Below are 19,709 nucleotides of genomic sequence, written 5' to 3'. Positions count from 1 at the left end.
TCTAAACTCTTATTTTTCTAAAACTTGTTCTAAAGGGAGCATCTTGTCGGTTAATGAGCAAATGTCTATTTTTTAATTACCCATTTCTAGCCATGGATTTGTCTAAATTGATCTAAATAAATTACTCTTTCTTAAATCTTTTTCATTCTAATAAATTGCAAAAGAGCTTTTAAAATAAAAGATGTTTTCCAACTTGGTTATTCAATTACTTAATCTTTGGCACTCATATCTTTCTTTTAAATTTAATTAACCTAAGTTTGGCCGGTTAACCGCTTTTAACGGATCTTAAAGGATGCCTTATCCCTTCCCTTTAGGATAATTAGAACTCTTACCTAGAATTTTAAGTTTAGTAGACCTTTTAATTGAAGTCATTTTAATATTACTTAGTTCAATATTTAGGTGTCCTAATTCACCGTAATAATTAGGTGGCGACTTCTTAAGTTAGTTAATAATTTGGAAATCACCAATATGTTGTACATGTTTTGACCTCGAGTTAAAATGGGGTATAACAATAATCACACAAGTAAACTGCAATGTATTATAAAGGCACATTTTGATGTATCACTACAAAGTTGATGTATACTAATAATCAATTTACGATGATAATAATACCTTCTTATGCTCAGTTGTTTCTACAGTATGATGAACATTTGCATCTAATGATTGAAGTTCTGAAACTTCCTTCATTTCTTGATGATTCTTCAATGTATCTTCAGTCTGTATTTTTTAAACAAGTTTTTTTCAAACAAAATATGTTACTAATAAATTGTTTAATTAGATATCCGCAATGAATAAAGTAAAATAAAGCTGATCTTCAACATCAAAATCAGATACACCAATATCTTGGTCATTAATGGAAAAACCCATTTGTATCGGTGAGGTTGGTTCTTGATCAAACTTACAGGTACTTGTTTGATGTCCATCATTGCCTTCTTTACCGGAAACTTCAACAATGCACCGCGTAGACTTGCCGCCCAAATCCTTCATAAATTAAATTTTTAACAAAATGAGCTATGAAAGTTAAAACACACAAACAAAACAGCTATACAACACAGTACCTTTGGTTGTTTGTTGTCCTGCATATTTCTAGAATTCATCATCTTAGAGTGGTTTGCCTTTATCAAATTCACAAGATACTCAAATTTACTGTCCACCTATTAAAAAAAAATTAACATTCAGTTTTATATTTATGAATAAGCAAAAAAATATAAATTAATGTCATTACTTACGTATTCCTTCATATGTTGTTTCAGTTCTTCAATATCGGGATATACAGACTTATCTTTTTGGACTTGTGAAGAGACATGGGCAAAAGATACATTAGCAGGTGGGGTAGGCGCTTCATCCGGCATTGAGAATGACTGGTTTAATGGCGGCCTTAACTGCTCTGACAATTCAGGTTTCGACACCTTTGTTTTAGGTGTATCAATTTTCTTTCTCCTTTTGGGTGGTGGTGGAGATGATGTACCAGACACACGTGATGATTTTCTCAATAAATGATGAGGAGGGCTTGTTGAGAAATTCTCAAAACCTGAAGTGGAAGCCTTTGTTTGCACTTTGTTTGGCAGCACTGCTGTTGTGGATGGTTCAGGAGTATGAGCATCTTGAATATCGGGTAAATCAAGGGCATCAACTTCATCTTGTGTTGGTACAATGTTTGAACATGCATTCTGCATTTTAAAATGGTTGAATGTTATACATATTATGTATCATACAACAATTGTTATTTACAAAAAAAAATAGAAAGCTTATTGAAAAACAGTTAATTGCAAATTTAAAAGTAATGTTACCTCGGAGAAAATGCTGGACATAAACTTTTCGTATTTTGGCTTTACAGCCACGACAGTCCAATTACAAATCCTAGGAATACCATTCGCTACTTTAACAACAATATCTGGATTTACACTAGATGCACATTCGTAAGTCCATACATTGAGTGCAGAAGGCATACCAAATAAGCGATACATTTGTTTGCTTTGGTTGAAGTCTTGCCTGAGTGATGTAATTAGCTTATCGAATGCAATCTTTCCCCAAGGATACAATTCATACGTACCATCTTCGACCATTAGAAATTCTTCAATCTTTATAGAGGTCTCACCAAGATGGCATAACATGAAAGTATTGATGAAGTATAAGATTGTCATCTGAACGGCGTCCTGTGTGGTATCCCAATTACCCATTACAAAACGTTGTATCAAGCGACTCTTGGTTATACCTGCAGTTGAATCAGGGAAATACCTTTGTAGTAACCGGCTCGAAGTGGATTTCGGTTATGAAAAATCTGCCACATTTCCTTTGCATTTAAGGCTAGTTACAATGGCAAATTCCTTTATACCAAACTGCAATACAGTCCCGTTAGCATGTCGAACATGCAATACATCTTTGTTATCGTGTTGCACCTCCAACAACAACAAGCACTTAGTAATCTGGCCTTGGAAATTACATTTCGGAATGTTCAAATATGGTCCAAAGATTGTATTCTTGAACATTTCAACGCCTTCTTCATTTATGGACTTATTTATTTCATTCACAAAATCAAAATTAAACGTTGCTCCAAATCTCAATGGATGTGCTGATATTTTTTTGATAACATAATTCATGCCCTGTTTATACAAAAAAACAAAATATATAATTGTACTTGTCTAATCTCAAACAAATGATGTAATTAAGAGAGAATGATACATTGAATATAATCTGTAAATTCAATAAATACATTATAGTTTTATAATGACATCATATCAAACACGTCGTCAAATGCATAAGATACACGAGTAATTAACATCAGCCCACCCAACAAATACTTGAATTATTTTCAGGAACAAACTGTAAAGGTAAATACATTATAGTTTTATAATGACATCATATCAAACACGTCGTCAAATGCATAAGATACATGAGTAAATTAACATCAGCCCAACCAACAAAATACTTGAATTATTTTCAGGAACAAACTATAAAGGTAAATACATTATGGTTTTATAATGACATCATATCAAACACGTCGTCAAATGCATAAGATACATGAGTAATTAACATCAGCCCACCCAACAAAATACTTGAATTATTTTCAGGAACAAACTGTAAAGGACACTAACAGTATACTAATTTTTAAGGAATTATATGAATGTATTAGATACAACATATACATCAACAAACACATGATGCTTTTACTGAATTCGAAATTAACATGATTGAAGAAACATGAATGGTAAAATTAGTGAATCTGTCTTCATTGTTAAATGACTCTTAATTCGATTTCACAAATCACATGCATCAATGTAAAACTAGGGTTTTAATGTATCAGCAAAACACTAAATTAACCGATTACAAATCGATATTGTTCTAACATACTATGAAAACATTGAATTGATAAGTAATGTATCTTCACTGAAATTGAATTTTAAAAATTTCAGTCCAAAAACAACCAACACCATAACAAAACCATAAAAATATAAAAGTTTGTTTAAACACATACCTTAGGAAGTGTGGGTCTGGAAACAACATATGTCACTTTTCTTCCCTTTTTTTTGGGGGTTTCTCGAACCTTTTTTTTTTTGTTTGACAACAATTTTGTCCTTCATTGCTAATGGGTCATGCAATCGCTTGGATCTTTTTTTAGCGCACATTTCATTATCAGAATCATATATACGATTAGGCTTAGTACGAGAAACACCAACACTATTGGATGGACCCTGTTCCATATGTATCAGTAAAAAGCACGAAGAAGACAACAATGGAGAAACTTAGAAATTGGTACAGTTGAGGATACTCTTACTGAAAATCAAATTGATTTGAAATTTGTTAAGAAGTGGAGAGATTTCAGGGATGGAATGGAAGATTTTAATTGTTAATGGGAAACATGTGTGATGACTGAAAAAAAGGAGTGAAATTTGTAATGGGAAACGTGGGTATTGGCTGAAAAAAAGGTGAGAAATCTTTATGTATCTTACAGATTTTATTAATTGGGGGAAATAAGGGATTTTTGAAGTTTTTAAAATAAGTAGGGATAAATGGATATTAAGGTAAGTAAAGGAGTGTAGTTAAGTAATTTGTCCTATCTTTAATTATTTCGTTCATTCTTAGATGGGTTGGACATATCACTCATGAAAATTAAAAAATTATCAGAAGCTTATTTTGGGCTTTTCATCCTAATGAAATTGGGCCTAAAAACATATAGTGAAATTATAGGTGCTGATTTTGAGACATGTTCCTTTTTTGAATAAGAAAAGAAAAGTAACCATTGCGTTAGGTTTTAGTTAGAAGGAATTCAAAGGTCAAAGGAAGTTTACAAGTATTGGGAGTTTAATAGTGAATGTGTGGTTCTATTTTCCCTTAAAAACAACATTGAAGATCGTAAAAAACAAAACAGAAAGTATAGAATTTAAATTAAAAAAAAAAGAATTTTCATAAAAAACAATATTTAATAGTATTGAAGATTGTAAAAAAAGGTACAAAATTTACATTTAAAAAAGAAGAAAAAAAAACTATCTACTTTCTTACCATAAAGATTTTAGAACTTTGAATTAAGTTACTCAAAATTATTGTATTAATAAATAAAGGTTTTACAACAACATCTAAGGTAGTGTATGACAAATAATTGGCTAACACTTATTAACTAGAAATAGTTTTTACTTCTATAAATAATAATATTGTTATTTGAAGTTAGAGGTTTTATATGTTTTGGAAATACTACACTGAAATAATTTTATAGTTCAAGTTAATCTTCACTTTATTATGGATTGGATTCCATCTTTTTAATTTTGATTTTTAAATTATTTTTTTTTGGAGAAAAAACATGTATGTTAAAAATAATGTTTGAGATTTAATTATTCAATGCAAAATTCTAACCCTAACAAATACTGAAAGATATTTTTTTTCCAGAAGTTTGAGAACATCAATGCTTATATGTTCTCAAAGGAATGCTTATATTTGTTGTGAAGGTTGATGTAAAGTCCACTATTTGTTTTTGAAGTGTAATGGTTTTTCAATGGAATCTTTTGCTTTATCTTGGAAATGAAACTTTTATGAATTGGTTTAAAACATTAATTATTGTGTGATTTTGTGTAACTCTATTCCAGAATAAATAATACTGAATGAATGCCATAAAAAATAGTGTTATCTAATTATATTACATTCCATATCTATTATAAATAAACAAGGAGACACAAAATGAGAGATATTTAATAATCAATTTCAATTCGTTTTTAAGAATTTTTATTTGTATCGATGTAATAGATGTTTCTTTATTAAATATATAAATTACTATTTATTTTATATTTTTTAGTAAGGGTGTATATGACCGGGTTGGTTCGGATTTTTCAAATATCAAACCAAACTATTTGTGTAGAATTTTTCAATTTATAAACCAAACCAAATTAATAAAATTCGCGGTTTTCAACATTGGGTTGGTTCAAATTTTTCCAAAAATCAAACCAAACCATTTGTGTCGAATTTTTAAATTTATAAATCAAACCAAACTAATAAACTTTGGATTTTTCCAATAAAGTATTCATACACTTATAATTAACTTGTGCTCCAAATATTCTTTAGTCCAAAACCAAAATAACAACTATTTAAGACGTTTTTAAGAAAATAAACATAGATATGAGATGAGTGATGTCACTAAAATATTCAACAAAAATTAATAATGAAATCGTATAAAATAAAATATTGCAAATTAAAAAGTCATAATAAAAATGATCATAATTTAAAAATACTAAATCATGCTAAAGTAAGTCAAATAAGTATGAATTACATGATTAAACATTAAAGAAAAATTGAAATCTGGTTATGTATTTTAAGTGTCTAAACCAATGTGAAACTAAAGAACAAATATTCAACATTATTGTCATTTTTAGTGTTGAATTAATTATTTTTGTTAGCATTCGTATTGATTTGATTTTAAATTGAGCTTTATTAGAGTTACTAATATCTATGGACTATAACCTTTATTTGACCATTCAAAATTTAAAGTCTCAAAAAACTTGAAAAAATATGTTAAAGGATAAAAATTATGAAAAAGTATAAGTAATATTTAGAAATTATATCCAAGTCTAAGTGACTTCATAACCTCAACCTACTTTTTTACTTACTGTAGCATAGGCCTTCGTCGGGCTTTCGTCCCTTCGCCAAATAGTTTTATGGATAAAATAAGTTTTAAAAATTATATATATAATGTCGAGTTGGTTTGGTCTCGGGTTGACTTTTTTTTAGTTAAACCAAACCAACCCAAGTATATATTTTTTTTTTCCAATACCAAATCAAATCAAACCATTAGTCGGATTTTTTTCCGATTTGACTCGATTTGCGGTTTAATTCGGTTTTCGGTTCAGTTTTGTACACTCCTATTTTCTAAGATTCATCTATTCATTTGTAATTTTTTTTAAAAAAATTTCTTGAGTTGAAATTCAAATTGTGGTTATAAAAGTAAAATAACAATATATTAAAATTATTGAGATTAAGCGGGTCAGATCGGACGGATCATGACCCAACTCGACTTTAGTCCATTTGAGCCCAAAGTAAACTCGGTTGGATCATGACCCAACCCAATTTTTATTTCAACCCATTTTAGTATCTCCAATTTCAACTCAATCCGCCCATTTGACGCGCTGATATATATACCTTGTCTTTCACATCCACAATAGATAGTTAGACACATAGCTCAGATTACACAATATTTGCTCAGATTTGGCTGAATTTTGCAGCTAAATGGAATAACAGCATATATACAGATATATGAAATTAAGTGAAAACACATGTATATTCTCGTCTTCTAAATACACTGCGATTAGAATTTGAAGGAGTTTGTCTAGTTGCATATCTGCTTTCCATCTGCAATGCAGCTAGTATCCACGATATAATCCGTCATAATCTTTTTATTAGAATCATCCACCATCTGCAATATCCCAAGGTAGTAGCTACAAGCTAAGTAAGAATGAAAAAGAAGTGGCGGAGAGGTTTTATTGTTGAAGAGAAATTATATATACTCTTCTGGTTTAACCTTAACATCTTTATATCGAAAGTTTATTTTTATAGATAAGTAAATAATCGATATCAAAGTAATGGTACCTGCAACAGATTAAGTTGCATTGATTTATGAAAAAATTCATTTACTTTGTTAGTGTGCATAGGATATAAGATAAATCCATGATCTTATAATTTTACCTTTGATGCTAGGCGCTTCAAGTTATCCCACTCAAAGTCGTCCTTACAGTATGCTGATCGAACCTTTATGAAAATATTTCTAATTCAGTTTGATTATCATAAATAAGGGGAAAAAAGAAAAGCTAGAGAGTAAACCAATTACCTCTAAAATGCGCATAGCTGCGAAGAAGCCAATGAAAGTTCCCACAGATTCAAGCAAACATTATCAGAAAAGTCACAACTTTGTTGAAGATATAACTTAAGTAAACAGAAGGGTACCAGAATTCTTAAATACTTGCAAGTGAAATTAGAAAATTGTTGATGTACCTAGATCTTTATGTCTCGGTGATTCCCTCATCAAATCCGCGCAAAACTTATCCCCATCACTCAATGAATGCTTATCCAGAAACTCCCTCAGCTCCTCGTATGCTTCAGGATTGTAGCTCTGTTATGTGAAATTATGGTTAACTATTTTTAAGAATCTTTAGCATTTAAACACCTATTGATCAATGTAAATAATTTTTAACTATTAGTGCATTTGAACCTCTTTAGCATGTAACTTGACTTATTTTTCAGGTTATTAATCTCACTTTTAATGGACACTTATGTGTCGTTATCCTTTAGGTGATCTGATAGAGAAAATTTCAATATTTACATTGCGTATCGATGGAAATTTAACTTAAAAAAACTTAGTCTATGTAGGGATACAGAGACATGTAAGTGAGATACTTTGTTCTGCAACTATTTGCTATTTAAGTAAGAGACAATGAACCTGAAGCTGTGCAGCGACAATTTTAACAGCAATAAAATTGAAAAAGTGGTGTAGATGTTGAGCTGCTGTGGATTCTGGTGATGTCCCAAATCCTGCATAAGTCAAACATATATCTTATGTACTAATGATAAAAGCAAAGGAGGATGCAGCCTTACCGCACCGAGTTCATCTGAATCTAATACTTTCAACTAAGCATACATATATGTGTAAAAGTTCATTAAAATTACAATAAAAAGTATATAAGAACCCATAATTGTAATAATACAAATGCTAAAATGTTGAATCCATAGAGTTTAAATCTTGCAAGTTAACCCAAACACCATTGTTATGAAAAAAGAAAAGTTTAAATCTGAAAATTGTAGGGGAAGAAAAGATAATAGTGATTACACACCAGGGACATACATCTTGTGACACTGGAAACGAGAAGATTGAGAAGTTCTCTGTTTCCATGGCTTGAATAGATAAGTTCTATTTTCTGTTTGAAGTGTTGAAGGGAATAAGCAGAGCTGCGAAAATACAATTGCTGTGGAGTACTCCATTGATACTTCTTGTGCTAGATTGTTCCTTTGGTAAGCCGATAACCAGTGGTCCTGATGAAGAAATCCTAGAATAAAAAAGAAAATGAAGGAAAAAAATATCTCTAGTCCATTGCATAAATATCTCCCTAAAAAAAGGAGAACTACTAGTACTAATAAGATTTTTGATGGTTCTCTTGCAAAGAAGAGTTGTGGATCCCACTCTATCCAACTGAGGGTTTCTCTTTTTATAGATTTTTTTGGATTGTTGGTCATGGGAGCATAACATGTAGGGAAAGAGTTACATGGCCCAAAGAGTTCGATTAAAATTATATTGTGCATATAGATTAAAACAAGAAAAATCTTCTATCATGTGAAGTGGTCGTGAGTTTAAAACGAGTCTGTCAAAGTTGAAATATATATGTACACTCAAAAAAGTACCTGGTGTTTCAAAGTTGATATATATATATACACACAAAAAACAAGTAGAGTTAGACATACATTTCGGAATCCATTGTCTTTATAAACTCAAGAGCCATAGTATTTAACTTCTGAAGCTACCACTCATGTATATGCAGTATGCTTATATGTATGTATGGACAAGCATAAATACAAAAGAAGAAAAAAATATAGCAAGAAATTAGAGGGGTCATTTTCATTGTCTGCTTGACCGCACCAGCAATAAAAATTCACACGTACATCCTGTCACGACGCATATTTTCACATTCCAAAACTGAATATGGCCGTGACAGAGTTTGCAATTTGATATTTTATACTTTCTACACTACTGTTAGAATAAGCATCAAGTATTAAGACGAAGCAAAATGGCAAATGAACAAAACGAGATAATAATATTTATTTGAAGACGGCAACATTTTGTTGTATCATACGTCATATTATTCTATAACTACTCCCTTTTCTTCTAACTTCCTTTGATCCTCTCATAATAATGAATATCAGAGCGAAAACCATAAACCTTACTATTAGTTTTTTTCTCTTCATTTTAAATGGTGAAGCTAAGTCATGTGGAAATGGTTGTGACATGGCGATAGCTTCGTACCATATTTGGTCAGGAGCTAATTTAACTTACATTAGTCACATATTCAATTTAACAATTCCAGTTATTCTTAATTACAATCCTCAAATCACAAGCCAAGATAGTATTACTAGTGACACGAGGCTTAATCTCCCATTTTCTTGTGATTGCTTAAATGGTGATTTTTTGGGACATACTTTTATGTACAAAACTGTGTTTGGTGACACGTACAAAAAAGTTGCCACTATGGCCTTTGCAAACCTTACAGCTGAATATTGGCTCAAACGGGTCAACAATTATGACCCGACCAACATACCGAATTATGCCATGATCAACGTGACGGTTAATTGCTCCTGTGGCGACGGTGAAGTGTCCGACGATTATGGGTTGTTCGCCACATACCCTATTCGTCCGGGAGAGAACTTGTCCACGGTGGCCGTGGGGTCGGGTGTGTCAGCTGAGTTGCTGGAGAAGTTCAATCCGGGTTTGGATTTTGGTTCCGGGTCGGGAATAGTGTTTGTGCCGGCAAGAGGTTAGTGACTAGTTTTTTTTGTTGTTTATTTGAGTTGGAACTAATCAATACCTTGAACATTATTACTTCAAGTTGGACCAACACAAGTAGAAGACTAGAAGTCAAGAATTTAGGAAGTTGTTTTAAGTTTTAATATACATAAGGTGTATAACTTCTTATATATATAATAACTAGGGGTGTCAAACATGGGTTGAGTTTGATACATGCTAGTAAAAAATGAGTTAGGTGAAAACGAATAAAATGTCTGATCCAATCCATATTCGATATAAAGAAAAATAAGTACTTTCATATTACAATTTTTTTCTACTTTTAGGGTGTGTTTGGTCTGATATACCCCTCAATATATCTATATCCTCGTTATGAAAGTGACTCATATATACCCTTACCGTTATACAAATCACTCAAATATACCCTTTTCCCTAGATTTTTTTGGAAAATGAGTGAACCAGAGTCGAGGTAGGGAGCAGACAGCTGACTTAGAATATTCTCTTCTTACCCCTTTTTTACTTCATATTGTTATTGCAGATGCACAGGGAAATTTTCCACCGTTGAAGACAAGGTATTGTCCAAACTTAACATTCTTATTATTTCTGCTCAGTATTTTTCTGTCTGATATTTACTTAATATATGATTCTCTCTGGCTTTTGTTTTGCAGGTCAAGAGGTTGGCTCTATTTTGTTTTCTGCTCTGATCATGAGATGTACTCAACTTAATAAGTTCAAACGTGAAGTAGCACGTACAATTGTTATGGCATTACCATTGCTTACTAAATGATGTCATTCGCCAGGACTCTCACGTGGAGCCATTGCTGGCATAACAGTGGCAGCTATTTTTGGGGCTACCTTCTTTGTAGTTTGTGTTTATTTCGTATTTTATAGGAGCAAGCAAATAGAAGAGGAATCATTTCTCCAAGGGTCATCTGATGAACACTTCAATGAGAACTTTCGTGAGTAGTTTATTTGATTGTGTTGTATCCTTTCCCCAACGAAAAGATAATAGTTTCTTCTTGAAGTATATTGATTAAAACAAAATTGCCTTAACTGGTGATGCAGCGGAAATTTCTGTTGTTTCTTGTTGATCTCTTGTTTTGTTCCATGAATAATCATCATTAAGCCTTAATTATGTGTCCCCTGCATATTTTTTCTGAAAGTGTTTATAGTTAAGCCGAATGTGCCTACTATATCCTTCAAAGCCCGGTATTCAGTATGGTTTGATGAAATCCTTAATGCATCAGGTCCTCCGAATTTGGAGAAAATTACAGAATCAGGTCCTTTGTTTGGTGTTATTTCTCCAAGACCGACAGGGATCACAGTGGATAAATCAGTGGAATTTTCATATGAGGAACTCGCTAAGGCTACTGATAACTTCAGCATGGAAAATAAGATTGGTCAAGGTGGATTTGGATTAGTCTTTTATGGAATGTTAAAAGGCGAGGTTTGTGGATATTTCTTATCATAGTTTATGAAACATAAATAATCCTACTACTGATCACTGGTTGTGGCTACTTTGATTTGTCAATGTTTTCTCATTCACAATACCAATATAGGGCTAATGACGAAGAGCGTAGTAACTATTATTAATCAGTGGTAAACATGGAAAACAGTGTTGAATACTACATGTTATCCGATGTTTAAATATGGTTGTTTAAGTAACCAGAGTAGCATATAAACATAGGTCAATGATTTAACTGAACAAAACACATTTAAATAAGACGATAATGTATCTTTCGCCTTTTCCTATTTCTTTAGCTTAGGCCTTCTTCTGACTTGAATGCAGAGAGCAGCAATTAAGAAAATGGATATGCAAGCATCTAAAGAATTCTTTGCTGAGTTGAAAGTCTTAACTCATGTTCATCACTTAAACTTGGTAAGATTGTTCTTCTTATAATGAATGAGAATATCAGCATTTCCTGTATTTTTATCTTTTTCATATGTGCCTTCTTGCAACAAGCTAAGCTCTTTGTCATTTCCTTGAAATATCAGTAATACAGAACTTTCTCTGCCAATGTTAAAGGTCAAAAGATACTTGTTTTGATTGTGAGACCATGAGATGACATTTTATTTTTAAAACACATTGTAGGTACGCTTAATTGGATATTGTGTTGAAGGGTCTTTATTCTTAGTTTATGAATACATTGAAAATGGAAACCTTGGTGAACACTTGCGTGGATCAAGTAAGTGAAATTCTACTACTTTTGTGAAATGTCATGTAGACCATGTACTATAATCACTGTGCTGCATTTTTCTCACTCTTATAAATCCATCTCGACCTTTGACTTTCAGGCCGGAATCCATTGTCGTGGTCTACCAGGGTGCAAATTGCTCTTGATGCAGCTAGAGGACTCGAATACATCCATGAGCACACTGTTCCTTTATATATCCACCGCGATATAAAATCTGCAAATATTTTGATTGACAAAGACTTTCGTGCAAAGGTTGTGAAAATTGTGATTGTTAAACCAGAGATCAAATGTTTGGCATATAATTGCCCTGAAAGATCTTTATATTTTGAAGGTAGCTGACTTTGGACTTACAAAGCTAACTGAAGTTGGAAGTACCTCTTTCCATACACGCCTTGTGGGTACATTTGGTTACATGCCTCCAGAGTAAGCGTCTGATTCCAGGTGGCATATTCTGTCACCTGGTGAATACTGATATTTTGAGCACTGTGGCTCTCATAGCATAGTTGTCGATAGGAAATTTTCTGATTGTTCGTGCACTGGACTTCCCTTTTTATTATATTTTGTAGTTCTTGTTTAAAAGGGCCTTGCAAACAGGTATGCTCAGTATGGTGATGTTTCCCCTAAAGTTGATGTCTATGCTTTTGGAGTAGTGCTTTACGAGCTAATATCTGCTAAAGAAGCTATTGTCAAGACGAATGAAGTTATAACTGAATCAAAGGGACTTGTTGCATTGGTACGCCTTGTCACCATCTTGTTTTACCTAATATTCCAGCCTCTAAACTACTAAGAGAATTCTGTTTTCTTGTGCAGTTTGAGGATGTTCTTCACCAGAGTGATGGTGCTAGAGAAGGGTTATGCAAAGTGGTTGATCCCAAACTCGGAGATGACTATCCGCTAGATTCAGTTTGCAAGGTACAGTGTCCTTGTGTTATGTTAAAAATGAACGTCTTTGGCTTATGTAAATTAGTTGGTTATTTAATTTGCAGGTAGCCCAGCTTGCCAAGGCTTGCACTCATGAAAATCCTCAGTTGAGACCTAGCATGAGGTCCATTGTTGTAGCTTTAATGACTCTATCATCCTCAACTGAAGATTGGGATATTGGCTCCTTTTATGAAAATCAAGGCCTTGTCCATCTCATGTCAGGAAGGTAGCAATAGCAGCTGCTCTTCATTCAAGCATTCTCAACCTCATGTGCTTGGAAGTATTATCTGTTTATATGTAATGAGTATTTTACCTTTTCATCTTTACTTTTCTGTAATTCTTTTTCTTTTTTTTGTAAAGCTTCTACTTTTTTCAACCAGAGGAGGTTTGGAAATTAGAACTTGATCACATTTGTACAACCTTTTTCCCATTACCTCCCCTTGTCTACCCGCGACTCATAGATGGTTGCTTGATTAATAGAATATCCTCTGGTGCCCTAGGGAATACGAGTCTTCATAGGGCAATTATCCTCACTTTTTAGTCGAAAATGAATCGTTCACCAATGGACCAACAACTAAGCCAATATCTCTCATCTAACATCTGAAGTCTGAACAATATCATTCCAAATAATTGCCACCTACTGGTTTTCTATGCCAAAACAATTATTTCCTATTTCATAGCCAAATTCCATTCTTTGACTGAATCTCTTTTTTTTTTCTCGTGTGTATAATTTATTACAACATTTCCAGTTGTAACTTGTAATATATAAGTAGGTTATCTGCCATTGCACGTTTCTCCTTCCCTTTGAACCCATCAGGTCAAAATTATTTGTCTTCTTTATTAAATTGATATAGAAGAAACAACACATAAACACAAATGATTGTGTCATCATACCCCTCTGGCAAGCAACAAATAAATCTGATAGGTTCTAATTATAATCCTTTGAAATGTTCATAGTATTATTATACTTAATCCAGGTGTAATGTACAATAATTTTTTACTTCTTTGTTTTATCTCTTGGCATGCCATATTTGATGCAATCTTGACTTTGATGGCATGAAATGTTAAAAACTCTTTTTACTATATCAATGTTACCAAAATTTTACTCCATCTTTGTGAACATTGTACGTTTGGTTCCAAGTCAAGATAAAGGACAAATCTTTTGTTAGGTGACGACCAGCTTTAAAAATAATCACATATATTATCAAAATCATGAAGCTACAATATTTAACTCCACTTTCAACTACGTGCTCAACACCTATGTGGGACTCAAAAAATTTAACAAAGGGATTTGAAGAATATGTAAAAAAATTAAGGGATTTGATTAGTATTTGTATATGCAAAAACAAATTATTTATTCTACTTACAAAACATAATCTTAGAACGATTTGTTTTAATTGAACTCCTTTACTTACCTTTTAGCTTAGACATTGCCTGTGTAAAGTCAAACGAGCAAATTGTATTGAAATTGAACAAGTTAAAATGAGCCCTATGTATTGTTAAATGAACAAAATGATCATGGTGAGAATATAGAAATTTTTTATAATCGATCGTAACAAATTAAGGTTTGAGCATTAGTTGATTGATGAAACATTACTAATATGTGTATTGACATATAGTGCAAGACTTTTTTGCACCGGCCATCTAGTTAAGTTGACCTACTAGAACAAGCATATTTGTCTTTATAAGAAGCACATAGTGTGGGTATCCTAGAAATTATCACGATAATATATTAGTATAATCGGTCAAACTGTACTGATAGTATAAAAAATCATCATGTTCTCAGTAATATAAATTTAAATCCTATTAAAATTACCTAAACACCAAAAAAAGACTTTGATAGGGAGATCGCAGGGCCCAAAAGATTTGGCATGTTTCAACATCCATGGCTAACAGCCAAGTGAATATAAGAGGCAAATAAGCCAATAATGGTGATGTGTTGACTAAAAAGGTCAACTAATGGGAACCCAATAATATATTCCTAAAATTCTCTTTCTGCTTTTCCAGGAAATCCCATGCCAACCTTTGTGCTCTAAAATTCTTTGTCTCCCACTTAAAGTAATGCATAAATCAAAGCTAAAACTCTTTTGTTTCTTGGACTAGACCATGTTAAAAATGCTAAAAAGTCAAAAATTGAAGCTGTCAAGTGTCAACTAACACAACCATAATTACATCCATTGGCATCTTTCATTCAAGATTCTAAAAGAGTTCAAAAATCTCAAGCCATTTCTCAACTAGTACAGAGTTGAAAATCAGATGATTTTTCAAGAAAATAGAAGCTTTGAGTTAGTTTTAGGCCTTTTAGTGTTAAACATTTTGTGGGTGGGGGCTAAATCCCAGTGTAGTGATGATTGTGATGCATTAGCTTCATTTTATGTATGGAATGGTGCAAATCTCACTTTCATATCTAATACTTTTTCAACCACCATCAAGCATATTCTTAGTTATAATCCTCAGATAACCAATCCAGATATTATTCAATTCCAAAGCAGAGTTAATGTTCCCTTCTCATGTAGCTGTGTTGATGGGAAATTCATGGGCCATCAGTTTGATGTGCAGGTCAAGACTAGTACTACTTATCCGAGAATTGCTCGTCTTTATTGTTCAAACCTTACAACAGTTGAAAAGTTGCAGGAGTCTAACAGTTATGATCCTAACAATGTTCCTGTAAATGCAATAGTAAAGGTTACTGTCAACTGCTCATGTGGGAATAGTCATGTGTCAAAAGATTATGGACTATTTATAACTTATCCTCTTCGCCCTGGTGAGAATTTGGTTACAGTAGCCAATGATTTTAATCTACCACAGAAGTTGTTGGAAGACTATAATCCTGAAGCAAATTTCAGCAGGGGTAGTGGTCTGGTTTTCATTCCTGGAAAAGGTAATTGATCTCTTTACCAAGGGTTCTGTACTCGTATTCTTTGCATATTTTAAGTACACAATTAGTTGAATTCGGATGAGTTTGCACACTACAATCATAGTGAATTTTCGGATGATTTGACTTGTATGACAAATAGGTCGGAAGCTCGGGATTGTCACTTGAATATCTGTTACTATATGCCAAAATGTTGGATGATGTCATAGTTTTTTTCTTTTAAATCTCTATTTCTGAAATGTATTGCAGATCAAAATGGAACTTATCCACCATTAAGGACTTCTACAAGGTATTCTCCAACCCCAATGAGCTCCTAATCATTTCTTGAATGCTATAATATTGGTAGCTAATTGTTGTTTCTTGCTTTTCACAGCTCAAAAGGTTGTCCTTTACTGCTACAGTGGCATCTTTATCAACTTATCAAGTCTAAGGTATCAAAATAGGTCTGAATGTGATTGTAATCTACTAAAAACTATGTTATTGACAGGATTCTCAGGTGGAGCAATAACTGGCATATCAGTTGCAGCAGTTCTTGTGGTTGCCCTTTTAGCGGTTTGCATATACATTACCTTTTATAGAGGCAGGAAAACGGAGGAAAATCTTAACTTGGAACCTTACAAACACAGTAGTAATAAGCATGTTCCTGGTAATTTTATTGTTTTGAATCTACTGATGTATGCTTAATTACCTGTCAAACTCTATGGTGGAAATTCCTGTTTGTTGTTTCTCATTTCTCTAGCCTTAGGCATGAGGAATCATCATCATCATCATCATAATGACTTGTTAAAGATATTACTCTATTTTCAATTTGTTAATTAGATATAAGCTTCCTGCAATCGATCCTGATTAATGATAAAATTATGTCAACTGTTCTGTGGAAGCAATGTTTTGGTTCATCCTTAGAATAAACCTTGTAGTTTCTTTAAATGACTCAGGTCAAGCAAATTTTGAGAATTCTTCAGAAGGGGGATCTCTTAATAAGGGTGCTTCTCCAGAGATCCCGAGGATTGCTGTGGATAAATCAGTAGAATTTTCCTATGATGAACTTGCTAATGCCAGTGACAACTTCAGCACAGCCTACAAGATTGGCCAAGGTGGTTTTGCATCTGTTTACTATGGAGAGTTAAGAGGCGAGGTTCGTTACATTATTCTTGTTAGATTGAAATGATTAGCAATTATCCGGATACTCAGATTGATCAGCAGTCTAGTTCTAGCTGCTTTATTATGTCACTGTTGCACCATTCACATAATTGTCTAGACTCAGCATGCATTTCTTTTCCATAGTCAAAATTACTCATGCTGCTAATCTCCTTTGTCTCAATAAAATGCAGAAAGCTGCTATCAAGAAGATGGATATGCAAGCAACAAAAGAGTTCCTTGCTGAATTGAAGGTTTTGACACATGTTCATCACTTGAACTTGGTAAATTCATTACTCATACTGATATACTATCTTTTCTTACTTGATTATAACCTCTCTGCCACCTGCTCTGAGTCTATGGGGAAAAAATCAACATCATGGACTCATGGTTGGTTGAACTTGCTAACTTCGGTGATCTTTGAACTTATTTGTAATGCAATTTACAGAAGTGGTCTGAGCCCCTTAGCTTGATAATGTGATACTTTTCATAGTGAAAGTCAGGATTGGTGATTTAGTTCTGCCATACTTGAGATTTAGCAGATGATGAATCCATTTACCTGATATGTCATAGAGAATATGAGGTAATATTTCACATGTTGAAACCTTTGCAGGTACGTTTGATAGGATATTGCATTGAAGGATCCTTGTTCTTAGTATATGAATACATTGAAAATGGGAACCTAAGCCAACATTTGCGCGGTTTTGGTTAGTTTAGTTCTTCTCATTGCACGAAAAATTCATGTCTAACCAAATTTTCAAATCTCTCATAGTTCCATATCCATTTTGTACTCTTCAGTTCCAGGTAAGGTACCATTGCCATGGTCCACCAGGGTGAAAATTGCTCTGGATGCAGCTAGAGGCCTAGAGTACATCCACGAACACACTGTTCCTGTTTACATCCATCGCGACATTAAAACAGCCAACATTTTGATCGACAAAAACTTTCGTGCAAAGGTATGAGAGTTCCGAAACTAGAACTATGAAAACAAAAACCATGTGTACTAATTCATTTGAAGATTTTGCCTTGCAGGTTGCTGACTTTGGACTCACAAAACTGATAGAAACTGAAGGTGGTTCGATGAACACTCGTCTCGTTGGTACTTTTGGTTACATGGCCCCAGAGTAAGAATTTATTTGCCTATGGTAGTAGTACTTATTCTATATCTCTAAACAAGATCAAATTATCAATTCCTACTTGCCTTTGTGCAGGTATGGTCAATTTGGTGATGTTTCACCAAAAATTGATGTATATGCATTTGGGGTTGTGCTTTATGAATTAATATCTGCTAAACAAGCTATTATCAGAAATAGTGAAATTGCTACTGAATCAAAGGGGCTTATTGGATTGGTAACTTTGAATCATTTCTTCACTCACCAAATTTAACCTCAAAACCACTAAAAGAGTCAAACTTAACTTTTAATTGGCAATATTTTTTGCAGTTTGAGGATGTGCTTAATGAGGTTGATCCTAGAGAAGGGATATGCAAATTGGTAGATCCAAAACTTGGTGATGATTATCCCCTGGATTCAGTGTGGAATGTAAGAAAACAATATATTTTTACAAGTGTATTAATGTTAACGCGATTCATATAACTAACCTCAGCTAGTTTGAAATTTATACGTACTCAGTGAATTGATTGATTAACGTGATTCATATAGGTGGCTCTTCTTGCCAAGGCCTGCACACAGGAGAATCCACAATTGAGACCAAGTATGAGGTCAATAGTAGTAGCTTTAATGACAATATCATCCACAAGTGCAGATTGGAACCTTGGTGAATTTTATGAGAACCAGGGCCTAGCCCATCTCATTTCAGGAAGGTAATAAATTCCAATTGGAGTTATATTCTGTTACTCACAATCAGGAAATTAGAAGCAGAAGTTTACAGAAGTAACACTAGTACATTTGTTTACATCAACCATATGATACAGTACTATAAGTACTTTGCCATATTTAAAAAAAAAAAAGGAACCCTGTATGGCTGTATATCGCTCCTTTGAGTAGGCACTTGTCTGTAATATTAAAAAATCATGCTCAACGCTAATAGTATGTTTATATCCCCTGGAAGAAGTGTATTAAAGAGTAAATAGTTAATACTATTGTTGATTATTTTTTTAACCAATAGATTTTTCCTAAGTTATTAGTTATGTATATTTGAAAATTTGTACTATAACATGTAAATGCAAATATTAATTTTTAATAATTCAGAGTATTAGATATTCTTATATGTTAATGTTCTAAATCCTCTATTCACTTTTACTTGTCTATAATATTAAAAGAAAAAATCACACCATATACACATTTAAGAGATAATATTACGGGTTTTAAACATACTTTTAAAATATTCTTACTTATAACAGTTTATTTACGGGTTATAACATATCAATTAAATTTAACTTTATTTAAAAATTAATTAAAATTTAATTTAATAAATGATTAATCTCTTTATATTTTTATATTATTAATTATTAATAGTTAATTAATTTGATTGCAGTTCCTTTTTTAAAACATAAATTATCAGTTACACAAATTTAGGGATTTACATTGATTAGAGTTCCTTGATTACTGTTACATTCCAAACCTCCCATTCACAT

At 32.8% G+C, this 19,709-nt stretch overlaps 3 protein-coding genes across 3 annotated transcripts; 2 read left to right on the top strand and 1 right to left on the bottom strand.

Moving 5' to 3' along the window:
- Positions 1–6,676: 6,676 nt before the first annotated feature.
- LOC102580857 (uncharacterized) lies at positions 6,677–8,592 on the bottom strand. Its single transcript, XM_006348095.2, has 6 exons — positions 8,307–8,592; positions 7,916–8,007; positions 7,471–7,588; positions 7,307–7,323; positions 7,165–7,227; positions 6,677–6,895 (listed from the first exon to the last, which is right to left on the bottom strand). Exons 1-6 carry the CDS (start codon positions 8,452–8,454, stop codon positions 6,809–6,811), a joined length of 525 nt encoding a protein of 174 aa, XP_006348157.1. The 5' UTR covers positions 8,455–8,592; the 3' UTR covers positions 6,677–6,808.
- A 746-nt stretch (positions 8,593–9,338) lies between these two features.
- LOC102580507 (chitin elicitor receptor kinase 1-like) lies at positions 9,339–13,634 on the top strand. Its single transcript, XM_006348094.2, has 12 exons — positions 9,339–9,998; positions 10,524–10,557; positions 10,654–10,661; positions 10,786–10,944; positions 11,233–11,432; positions 11,775–11,864; positions 12,078–12,171; positions 12,281–12,432; positions 12,512–12,603; positions 12,775–12,913; positions 12,991–13,092; positions 13,167–13,634. Exons 1-12 carry the CDS (start codon positions 9,380–9,382, stop codon positions 13,329–13,331), a joined length of 1,854 nt encoding a protein of 617 aa, XP_006348156.1. The 5' UTR covers positions 9,339–9,379; the 3' UTR covers positions 13,332–13,634.
- Positions 13,635–15,095: 1,461 nt separating this feature from the next.
- On the top strand, positions 15,096–19,318 carry LOC102580181 (chitin elicitor receptor kinase 1-like). The gene is made up of 12 exons (XM_006348093.2): positions 15,096–15,982; positions 16,226–16,265; positions 16,350–16,357; positions 16,464–16,622; positions 16,912–17,111; positions 17,308–17,397; positions 17,727–17,820; positions 17,912–18,069; positions 18,146–18,237; positions 18,325–18,463; positions 18,556–18,654; positions 18,775–19,318. Exons 1-12 carry the CDS (start codon positions 15,358–15,360, stop codon positions 18,937–18,939), a joined length of 1,869 nt encoding a protein of 622 aa, XP_006348155.1. The 5' UTR covers positions 15,096–15,357; the 3' UTR covers positions 18,940–19,318.
- Positions 19,319–19,709: the final 391 nt, after the last annotated feature.

The sequence above is a fragment of the Solanum tuberosum genome, unplaced genomic scaffold, assembly GCF_000226075.1.
Source record: "Solanum tuberosum cultivar DM 1-3 516 R44 unplaced genomic scaffold, SolTub_3.0 scf00099, whole genome shotgun sequence".
Classification (NCBI taxonomy): Eukaryota; Viridiplantae; Streptophyta; class Magnoliopsida; order Solanales; family Solanaceae; genus Solanum; species Solanum tuberosum.
This window is presented reverse-complemented; position numbering and strand designations above follow the sequence as displayed.